The 12,320-nt window shown below is 38.8% G+C and overlaps 1 protein-coding gene across 5 annotated transcripts in view; it reads right to left on the bottom strand.

The window, feature by feature from the left end:
• Positions 1 to 12,320, bottom strand: part of LOC134792698 (uncharacterized) — a 603,576-nt gene that overhangs the window by 21,100 nt on the left and 570,156 nt on the right. For 4 of the 5 annotated variants that reach the window (XM_063763987.1, XM_063763986.1, XM_063763990.1 and 1 more), the window contains one exon: positions 1,271 to 1,420. The exons of the other annotated variant lie outside the window; for it this stretch is intronic. In XM_063763987.1, the coding sequence (XP_063620057.1) occupies positions 1,271 to 1,420 (150 nt within the window). The remainder of the gene's footprint in view (positions 1 to 1,270; positions 1,421 to 12,320) is intronic. 5 annotated transcript variants of the gene reach the window in all.

The following is a 12,320-nucleotide window of genomic DNA, read 5'->3' as shown; positions in this document are numbered from 1 at the left end:
AGGCGGGTTTGTTTTTAGCGAATTAATTTTAAGGATTTGTTTTGGGTAAACGACGTGCGTTAGGATTTTCATGCAATATAGCGGGTAAGCAAGCTTTTAACTGACCTTATATTTGTTGTACTTTGTAGATTCCGGGATTGTCCTAAAGTACACATTTGTTTTGATAGACGACTTTCTAAAACGCCATCGAGCATATTTTTAACTCTCGTTCGCTCGTTCTCCGCCGTCAGCGCAGACAGCTGGCTCTGGTAGTGCGCCGCTGAAGCCTACCACCCACCAGTTTATAAAGCACACTATGCATGTTGCAGTACCTTTTGTAACAGTAATGTTCGCACCACCTGCTGCGCGACGTCGTCGAGCCTTCGCTCATGCTCCCCCCCCGCGCGCTGCCAGCTGCGTGCGCAGGCGCTCGATCTCCGTCGTCAGCGCAGACAGCTGGCTCGGGTAGTGCGTCGCTGAAGCCTACTACCCACCAGTTCTAAAGCGCACTATGCATGTTGCAGTACCTTTTGTGATAGTAATGCTCGCACCACCTGCTGCGCGACGTCGTCGAGCCTTCGCTCATGCTCCCCACCACCCGCCGCCAGCTGCGTGCGCAGGCGCTCGTTCTCCGATGTCAGAGCAGACAACTGGCTCTGGTAGTGCGCCGCTGAAGCCTACAACCCACCAGTTGTAAAGCACACTATGCATGTTGCAGTACCTTTTGTGACAGTAATGCTCGCACCACCTGTTGCGCGAGATCATCGAGCCTTCGCTCATGCTCCCCCCCCGCGCGCTGCCAGCTGCGTGCGCAGGCGCTCGATCTCCGTCGTCAGCGCAGACAGCTGGCTCGGGTATTGCGCCGCTGAAGCCTACCACCCACCAGTTTATAAAGCACACTATGCATGTTGCAGTACCTTTTGTAACAGTAATGTTCGCACCACCTGCTGCGCGAGATCATCGAGCCTTCGCTCATGCTCCCCCCCCCCGCGCGCTGCCAGCTGCGTGCACAGGCGCTCGATCTCCGTCGTCAGCGCAGACAGCTGGCTCGGGTAGTGCGTCGCTGAAGCCTACTACCCACCAGTTCTAAAGCGCACTATGCATGTTGCAGTACCTTTTGTGATAGTAATGCTCGCACCACCTGCTGCGCGACGTCGTCGAGCCTTCGCTCATGCTCCCCCCCGCGCCATGCGCTCGTTCTCCGACGTCAGCGCAGACAGCTGGGTCTGGTAGTGCGCCGCTGAAGCCTACTACCCACCAGTTCTAAAGCACACTATGCATGTTGCAGTACCTTTTGTGACAGTAATGCTCGCACCACCTGCTGCGCGACGTCGTCGAGCCGCCGCTCATGCTCCCCCCCGCCCGCCGCCAGCTGCGTGCACAGGCGCTCGTTCTCCGCCGTCAGCGCAGACAGCTGGCTCTGGTAGTGCGCCGCTGAAGCCTGAAAGGAAGCCATGCTAAAGCTCTTGCCGATCATAAGGCCCAGTTTGAACTGGAAATTTTGGAAGTTTGATAGCGAATTTTGCAAGTGACTGTTTTACTTGCTTGGTAGGTATAACACAGGTACTTTAAGCAAATTTGGTATATTGTTGATGTTTGAAATACAGCCATGCTCTTGGTGCTCCAATTTCAAAACCTAGTTTGAACTGCAAAAGAAATATTTTTGGGAACGATTTGTGAAAGATATTACCGTATGTTTTTGAATCATTTGCGTGACTAAACCTAAAGATACTTCTGTATACTACAACTCCGCGATCACATAATTTTTAAAGCTTAAATATTTCATTTCGTTGCATTGAATAATAATATAATGGTTGTTAGAAATAATAACATGTTTGATAATGATTAATGTTATAAATAGGATCGAAGTACTATTTAGAGAATATTCATAATATATCCCAAACGCATCTAATCAACCTCGCGTCCTCCCGTTAGTTAACTCCCGGAAACCAATTTAAGCGACATGGCCCGCAAATGAAGCTTCATATTTAGGCGTCACGGCTTCACTCGTCGGCCCATTATCATTTAAAAAACACCCCGAAACTCTCATCATTCGCACTCTTAATTAAGCCGCCCACAGTTACTAAAATAAACAAACCAGTTTTATTTGAACTCCCGCGTTCCAATCGACCAACAGTTAGGCCGATTCTGAGTAAAGAATTTGTTAAGGTTTTCATTGTTTTGATACGGCTTTAACAATCGTATACGATGACCGGCGCGCGCTCGTATGATAAGAATGATACGAGTAACTCGTGTCATTTGGCATTTCGCTCGCATTGGTGCGCGTGAGAAGTGCATCTCATATTGAACTATTATTACTAACGTATACAACCAGTATTTTGCGCCACAAGTTGATGTTGTTTTGACAACAAGCCATAGAAGCGGAGAGCGAGTCTCGCGACCTAAACGCGTAAGCGCCATGCATTTTACGGCGCTTACGACGTTCTGTTCGCGTGGTACAGGTTGCGATTGCGACAATTTCATTGTTTGGTATGACTTCTCTATAGTAATAATATCTCAATGACTGCGAGCCGGGTCAAGATAGTATCATAACAAGATCAAAACCAATAACAAATGTTAAAATTAGAATCAGCCTCAACATTACGAATGAGTTTTCCATTCATAGTTGAAGGTCTCTGGTGTGACACGATAAAATTGCCAATATAATGCTGCGATTTAATTGACTAATTTAGTCTTTGGTGCGGCGAGATAGGGTCGCGGTTGACAGCATTATTTATAGTATGCGCCTTTCATTAGGGTGAGACACAATGAGTCTGTTTGTCTGTTTGCGCGCCCGTCTGTCTGAAACAACATGCGGTTGATACAAGGGGAAGGCTTGAATGCTGCTAATTTGGAGTTTTATTCCAGATCTGTGTTTGGTTTCTAAATGGTTTGTTTTTGAGGATATAGTAAAAAGACCCTCTGTCTATTTAACGGAGGAAAACAATGGTTTTGTCAATTTGGGCGCTCTTTTCCTTTATTTTAATTCCGCAGGCATTTTGCAGGTTGCTTTGGATGTTAAAAAAAAAAGAAGCGCTTTGAAGAGCAATCAATAAGAACCTTTGATGTATTTACCGTAATAGTAGACAACATAACACAGTAAATATTTACTTGAATTCGCACTACTGTAATATTATTACACAGGTTACTAATGGAAATATGAAATGATTTTTGTTTTGAAAGAGCAATGACTATTTTTGGTTTGACGTTGTCAATTTGCAAGAACATTTCTATCAGAAAGGTTTATTAAAATAAAAAAGTAAGTTAGCAACCATAGACAAACATGTAATTACATTTGGGGACAAAAATACAGGCCACGAACTGAATTTAATCAAATTTTTAAATTAAACCAGGAATTTTACCGTTGCAGTGAATTTATAAAATTTAATTTATATTTGGAATTCGTGACCGCAGCTGTAGCAGCTAATTAAACTGAAAACCCGTACTGTAATTGCTTTTCCATCAATGACAGAAAATAACTTGAAATCGAAAAGTACTTTGAAAGCTTTAAAGCTATCGCCGTAAATAACCTTTGCAGTCCCGCTTTTAATACGTAAGACTTATTTGTAGTCTATACTTAAATTAATTTTTACTTTGAACTCGGCTCTCTGTTTAAAAGTGAATGGAATTTGGTGGGGTTTCACGTTAAGGTTTAATGAATGGGAATTATAAAAGGAATTTAACTCGTAGTGAGTACATTATGTAAAAAGTGTAAATAAGGTAATGGAAGTCTATAATAATATAGACTTAGAATACCTTATTTACACTTTTAAATAAGTAATGTACGTAACAGCAAGGAAAGAGTTTAAGTAGGTAAAGTCTGTATAAACAAAAAAAGGAAATGAATTAAAAGTCGCAATATGTTGAGATGTGTCCAAATATTTGCGTTATCCTTGAAACTACAGACATGGCGAAACGGAGCAATTAATCTAAAAGGTTTGTCATTGGAGATTTTTATATATTTTTGCACCTACCAAAACCTTAAATTTACTTTTTTTATACTTAAGGTAAACTTGCACAATGCACATAATTTTTAATTAAAGTTCTCCAATTGTTAATTTAAGAACTCGGCATGAAAAACGTAGTTAACGCTGATTAACAAAGAAATTGCGTAATAAAACCTGGTTTACCAGCAGACATATAACTGCAGCGGTCTTTAAATTCTACACCTGCTGGTAGTAATAACTGGCTTATTAAATCCTGAACGAGTAATATACATGACCATTCTGAATAAATGCATTACCTGTCATTAGTTTCACGCCAGCAACGGCCTAATGCCCCAGTTAATAAATTCGGACCGTTTTCTGACTCCCACTTAGTAAGTAACTGTGCAATACTAATATTACAGTAGTCAGTTACAACATCGCCAAGGAATTAAAGCATAATACTAGTTGAATTCTGGCTGGATGAATTGGCAAACGAAACGGATCCACCACCGAGTTAAAGGTAAACAAGGTAAACCTGATGAGAAAGGTAAACAAGGTGAGGTGAAGGTGAAGGTAAGTACGTGAAGTACCTAGCTATCTATCTTGGGTTATTATTAACCATTTTGTATGTAGGTACAGTATACCTACATACAAAATGGTTTATAATAACAGATATGTCCTGTGTTGTCTAGTATTACAATAATTTGTTAGTGAATAAGGTGTAATTTTGGAGGTTCATTGAAGAAACACGAAAAACCTAAGCAGGTGAACATTAGGTTAAAAGTTCTTAATGACTTCTAAGCGGACAAAGTCTGAAGATAACTTGGCTACCTGAATCAAACTATGAATAACTAATATTAGAGTAATTGTACTGGTATATTCGATATTTGTGGTTATACATTGCTCGACCCCTAGTGACCGTGTCGATTTATCAAATGTTGTTCTTTTGTCGTTACCGGGCACGGCATCAGAGTTTGCATTTTTATGCTTTCTATAAATAAATGGGAATAGGAAATTAAATGACATTGAGTAAAAAGTTCTCAGGGACGTTTGTTAAGTTAAAAATACATGTTAGATTTACACCCTCACTTGAGCTCCATTGAGTAAGAAGCACTTTGTCACTTTGTGTTATACAAGTAGTAAGTAGAAGAATTTGAAATAAAATACGATTTCAAGCTCGCATGATAATTTAAATTATACAATATAAGTATGTACTATTATAGTTTGGTCAGGGACTGTCTCATTTTTTCAAACATAGTGAGAATCCTACTGTCTTTGTCTTGCGCTAGTACTAACACCCAAACAAAGGGATGAGTATATTTATTGACAAATTGGGTTTGCCAGACTATAAAACAAACATACCTACCTGGTACGTACCCCATTTTAATAGTAGTTTTAAAGTTAGATAAGTAGACCAATTAATTATAGCATTTACATTTTAATAGTAATTTAAAATTTTAATTTAAATAAGATTATCTTATACCTGGAGCCTATTAGAAATTAAAAAATTGGATTTGTTATTTATGTCATACGTTCCTGACATAACTCTTAGTGCACGTATTCGAAAATATACTCCACGAAATTCGTTACACGTATACTATAACCATTTATCCTCACACACATAATTGAATCACTGACGGAATTAACTATTACGACATGACGTTGCAGAATCCCATCGAATCAACACAAATGGCGCAAGTCAAGATTAATCCGAAAATAGTTTACAAAAGCCCTTTCAGCGCGGGTGGCGCCGCTGCGGCAATAACTGGAATTAAACGTGTATCATTAATCATGGCCTGGAGTGTAGAAACCTGTGCTTGCACGTCACTTATTGAAGACTGTATTACATTGTGTTAAAGACTATTTTTGGTTGATTGAGGGCTTGGATAAGTTGGTGGGCGTAGACATCATTAGGTTTGTTTGTAGCGACGTGTAGTAGAATGCTTTGATGAAAGCATTTGGTTCATTGGATTGACTGTTTGCGAATAGGTAGTTCGGTTGCTAATTAATTGCTAGTCATTATTTTGGGTTCTAAACCGTTCACATAGCCAAGCGTCTACCCAACAAGATTTAAGTCCGAGCTCCTTATAGTCGAGCGATAGTAATAATTTTGGCATCATTAATAAGTTTCGCTATAATGTATAACTATAACGAGAACATACTATTAGAACAAATTTAATTATTTTCAGAAAATATTGCCACCTTGCCTGCCTGCCTGTTGCCTGGGGCACTGGAGGCCTTGGTCACTTTTTCTTAGTATATGACATTTATTTCAGTTTATAATCGGAGAGCATTAGAGTCGCACCAAACAAAGTCTGCAGCGGATTTGATAGCCCACGCAGTGTAAGTGTTATGTATAAGTACGTCATAATTTCATAGAAATTTGACGTTTAAAATGACACTTGCACTGCGTGGGCTATCAAAATCGCTGCAGACTTTTTACGGTCTGACTTTAAAAAAAAACAGGCAAAACCTAATGGCTACAAATCTTCGAGCAACACGGAAGGGAGGCGGCATTCGCACTATTTCCCCTCTGCCGAGGTACAAGATTAGCGCGTCAATCTAATCTAGCGCGGGTAATAAAACTAGTTGCACTTGGATTTTTCACTAGACCGAGTCAAGACGCGCGCGTGAACACTGCTGCACAAAAATGCCTGGTTGCTCGGTTTTTTGTTATAAAAAGAGGTCGGGGACATCAAATTTACAAAAAGAAAGTGTTACATTTCACATGTAATATTTTTTTTTACATATCATACGTTTAATTACATTCAAACACAATTATTATATTTTAGTTACATGTAATTGTTGGATTTATCGATTTTGCTCGCTCAGTACAAATTGCGGATCGGTCGAGCGACAAATCCGACTTCTCATCTCTCAGAATACAATAACAAACTTCAACGAAAATGTGTTAGTGTGCGTGTTGTGACACTTGTCACTCGTCCGTACACAAAAAGAGATCGAGGTTTGCAAGATTTGCCTTTGACGTGTGTCATTTTCTATGTATTTGTGTCGTCATTACAGATTGGATTCTGTATGTAAGTGTGTGAGAAGTGCGACTGTGTGCACCTTTCCCCTCGCGAAAAATGGCAGAAAGATTTGTACGGTGAGATATCGCTTGGGCCCCTCCCTTCCGATGTGTCGGAAGCCGGTGTTGCTCGAAGCTACAAATATAATGACCACCAAAAAATACTTTGGTACCCTAAATAAAAAAATCATGCTTACCAAAAAAAATTACTGAACAACAAAAAAATAAGGCCTAAAAATACAAAAGTACCACCACTTTAATTACGACTGCACTTCAAATTGTATTCAAATACCAAATATATTGAATGATCACCAAAAATCATTAATGATCACCAAATCTTGAAGACCAAATTAATGCGATATTTTCACCTAAATAAACCACTATGATTACCAAAAAATGTATACATATTACCAAATAAAGTAAACTGATGCCAAAATTACTAGCCCCTCCCGCTCAACCCCCCGTAGCCCGCACCGCATACCTACCTAACCTAATCTACTTTTCTAGTAGCATTTCGTTATGCTACTAGAAAAGTAAGTTAAACTGCTATCAGTTAAGTGGGTTAGCTTAGGTTAGCACTGCGACCCTTACAGAAACGAAATGGTACTAGAAAAGTAGGTTAGGTTAAGTTTCAACTGCTACCCATACAGATACGAAACGCTACTAGAAAAGTGGGTTAGGTTAGGTTTGAACTGCGACCCTTACAGAAAAGAAATACTACTAGAAAAGTGGGTTAGGTTAGGTTTGAACTGCGACCCATACAGAAACGAAATGCTACTAGAAAAGTGGGTTAGGTTAGGTTTGAACTGCGACCCTTGCAGAAAAGAAATGCTACTAGAAAAGTGGGTTAGGTTAGGTTTGAACTGCGACCCTTACAGAAACAAAATGCTACTAGAAAAGTGGGTTAGGTTAGGTTAGAACTGCGACTGTTACAGAAATAAAATGCTACTAGAAAAAGATGACGAAGTGGATTAATTAATTTAATAGGATAACGATATATTAAATGTTTGCACATTTTTAATTAAAATGTTGTTACAATTTTTGTGATCATTTACTATTTTTGCGTTTACAATGATTATTTTGGAGCCATTTGCTTTAATAGGATAGCAAGATTTAAAAATTTGGTTATCATTTTACATTAAAATGGAGTTCTAATTTTGGTGGTCATTTACTATTTTTGGGTTTACAATGATTATTTTGGTGTCATTTTCTTTAATAGGATAGCAAGATGTAAAAATTTGGTTACCATTTCACATTAAAATGGGGTTTGAAATTTGGTAATCATTGACTATTTTTGGGTTAATAATGATTAGTTTGGTGTCATTTCCTTTAAAAGGATAGTAAAATGTAATAAAATTGGTAATCATTTCACATTAAAATGGTGTTATAATTTTGGTGATCATTCATGATTTTAGGGTGGTAAAATAAATTTTTTTGGTATTAAATTTTACTAAATCTGGTGATCAGTTAAATAGCAGCCAAACCTAATTCTTACGGAACATTCTCCTTCTTGAAATTCGGTTAAAAAAAAACCCTACTATTCTGGATTCTGGTATTTATTGACGTACTTTGTCAAGTATCCGTCATTGTTTATGTAAAAAATTTTGAAATGAGTTTTTTATAGGTATATATTTTCGTATTGTGTTGTGTTTTCGAGTTTAGTGAGTGTTCGTGGACATTATTTGAACAACACATGAACTTGAACACATTATGTATATCCACTACTTAAGCGTACGTATAGCAATTTCTTTAATATCCGTATTCGGTATGTAACCCATAATATATGTATATTAGATATCCATATGCATTAATAGTTGAAGAGGAAGCGGTTAATACGCCTTCCAATTACATCAAATTATCTTATCGGATTCCGATCCAAGAGGTTTCAAAGTTGAGACGATGGCAACAAAATATAAGCGGTAGCGATTTGTATTGTGAAAAAGCTGGTTAATGAATCTTAATAATGCTTAATCCAGGCTCATTCGAATCGAGGACAATGAGTTCATATATGAAATACCTAAGTCATGTAAGCTCAATCAGAGCATAGGTACTGGGAAAAATTGTGAAGTGAATTTGACAAAAATAAGGAACAAGGTCCTAAATGTCCTGATAGAATTAAAGCTGAACTTAAAATAAGTAGGTGCGTACGTGCGTATAAGTAAGTAAAATAAGATTGCAATTTTCAAACTAAGTACAGTATTCAGTTACAGTACCAGTTTGTAGTAAAGTGAGGACGTAGTTTACTTTTTATTTCACTATGGATATGCTAAAACTTCATTAAAATCCATTTAATTATTCAGCTCATTGGCTGAATATCTTATGTATATTATGTTTATTAAATGAAAAACATTTATTTATAATATAAACAAGAGATAAACAACATTAAAATTAAAACTAAAATTTAACAAATCTTAAATTAACTTATAGGTAAAAAATGCTCCCCATGTCACCTTCGTTTGTTATGGTGCCCAGGAGGCTGGCAGCGTTTCCTTTTTGGATGGCCAGGCTTATTCTCTGGCCGAGGTAGCTGCCAGCCCTCTGGTCACCTGTGGTGTCGATGAGACGCTGGGACATTTCCTTAAATAAGGCTTTTGCGCTAGGCCCCCACGGTCCCAGAGTCTCTACGCCAAATGGCGCAAATATGTATCCCTCACCGAGGACAGCATATTTGCGCCGCTTGTTCTGTTCTGCGGTTGTAGCCGCAGCTCCCGCCCTGACGGAGGTCGCCTGTAGATGGGACGGCGCGAGCGTGTCAACGCAGGTGGCGTCCCACACAAGCGTCCTCCCCAGCCTCCACGGAATTAGTGTCATTCTTATGTATTGGTTTAAACTCTACAATGCTGGAACGTGGATCCGTACAGCACTGAATTCTGAATTATTAATCCGCGTTCCGCCGTTATGAAAGGTTAAAACAAATCGCCAATTCTTATGATTTAAACCCAGCACTAAACGTACTGGCAATATTAGCCGAATAACCGAACTAGTAAAGTTTAGGGCAGATCATAAAGGGACCCCTCAAAGGTAGGCTATTAGTAAATAACGCGGAACTTTATAATACGGATATTTGGTTTTGAAATGCATAACCTGCTAAGTCCCTGCGTAAATTGTTTTTGTACATATTCCAAAATCTATTTTGAGCTTTTATTGTGTAGGAACAAGTTGATTTATTGAACCAAAAAAAAAACATAATAATAACAGCATAGGTACCTTCAGATCCACAGCGCAGGCTTCGTCATCATACAGATAGCTCATCCACCTCAGGTTTCGTCAAAATAAAATGTTTACTTTCACATATGTCATCCGCAACACGCAATGTGTAGGTAACTAAAATAAATAAATAAATATTGGGGACATCTTACACAGATCAAACCTAGCCCCAAACTAAGCAAAGCTTGTACTATGGGTACTAGGCGACGATATACATACTTGTATAGATAAATACATACTTATATACATAGAAAACAACCATGACTCAGGAACAAATATTAGTGTTCATCACACAAATGAATGCCCTTACTGGGATTCGAACCCAGGACCATCGGCTTAGCAGACAGGGTCACTATCCACTAGGCCAGACCGGTCGTCTAAATTTCATAAACAAAACAATTGCTTCTGGGTCTCAGGAGGTTGTAAAAAAAATAAGTATAGGGCGTGAACCAGTATGATAGAGGGTTTCGTTTTTTCGTACGACACGAAAAAGACAAAAAAAAAACCTACCGGCAAAAGGGCACATTTCTACTTTGAAAATAATCACGAATGAGCCTGTCCGATTTCTAAGATCAAGTTCGCCATAGTTTTACTATGGCGTACTTGCATGATCTTAGAGAAGCGGACAGACTGCAGTTAGCAAAGATATTAGCTGAGCACCTCTGCATAATACAAATGTGCCTAGCCAATAGATTAGCTGACTGTAAAGAAATCAGTTTTTGACTTCTGACGGTTGACTTCCAGACAGACGCAAGGACGAATGGACATGATGAAACTTTACCGATTTAGGTATTTGTGCTATTTCGGCTTCGGAACTCTAAACCGAGGGATTTTACATTATATTTCTTAAGAATACGACGCATAAGCAAACTGAAGTTTCTAGCTAGAGGCTAGAAAGGGAACCGTTGGAAAGAAGTTTATAATAACTGATATTTTTTGTTAGAAATATTAAATATGAAAAACAAGGGGCACCTCCAAATCTTTTGATCTGTAAGTTGTGTTTTTAAAGTTTCTAGAGGCATTCAGGGTAGGTTATATTACTTATATTATAAGGGCTGCACCCCACAATGGTTAGACTATTAGAGAAGTTTATAATAACGCGCATTACGGGTAGAAATGTTGAAAGAGAAAAACAAGGGGTGGTTACAATTATTTTGAACTTAAAATGTTGAACAAAGCAGAATCAGAAAATAGGTATTTTTGGTTTTGACTATTCCATGCAAAATAAATCGAAAACAATTTTATTGTTTCAGTTATAGGTATGTATGTATTTATTTATTAATGTATTTTTTTTTTGGTTGGATATGTCTCGACACGTTGTCGTTACACCTCTACGAAGCATTTTCGCTACATACCGGGAAAACTATACAATGCAGGGCAGGCAGAGTATTATAAATTTATTTAGTACTGGCAAAGCCGAAAATAACATTTGTATAAAAACGACATATTCAGCATAAAAACACCTACACGTAGTTAGGTTTACAAACTTGAAACCTCCAAAACAAGAAACATGTATGCTACATATCATAATTAAATAGAATTATCACCCAAACAATCTTGTTCCAAAATGCCATCGCGCCTTACGCGGGCAGTTAATTGGTTTCATTAGGGAACTATGCGGCTGATTTCTGCCGCGCCCGTACCGTTTCCGTCCCGCTCTCGGCCCGCACAGCTGTAGGGTTGCCATTTTTGTGGTAATTTTTAGGGGTAATACCTTTTATGAGACGTGTACACGTCGTCTACGGATGCAGTTTTCATGGGATCATTTTGATTATTTTGACCCTAAGTTCATTCACTTTTGTTATAACTTTAACACTTCAATTTCAGCGACGGTTTGTCTGTTCGTACTCGTAGGCGATTTTCGCTACAAATGGAAAAAAACCGTGTTATCGGCTTACGCTCGTAGCGCGTAGCTCGCGTTGGCAGTGGATGTGTTAACAGTTTTTCAAAAATAATGAAAAACTGAAATTTGGGACTCAAAAGTTAAAAATTAGTTACGGAAATGATCTGGACTAAACGCCGGGCACTCCTGGCAACCCTGCAGTCGTACCGCCACCGACCCGCCGCCGTCCCGCAGGACGCTAGTAATGCAATTACGTACTACCCGTAGATCGCGTAATGGATAACTTGCCTTGTTCGCAGTTTAAAATCCGAATCAGTTGTTTTGAGCGTTTCATATT

This window comes from Cydia splendana, chromosome 8 (assembly GCF_910591565.1).
Source record: "Cydia splendana chromosome 8, ilCydSple1.2, whole genome shotgun sequence".
Classification (NCBI taxonomy): Eukaryota; Metazoa; Arthropoda; class Insecta; order Lepidoptera; family Tortricidae; genus Cydia; species Cydia splendana.
Note: the sequence above shows the minus strand (reverse complement) of the source record. Positions and strands in the feature narration are given on the sequence as shown.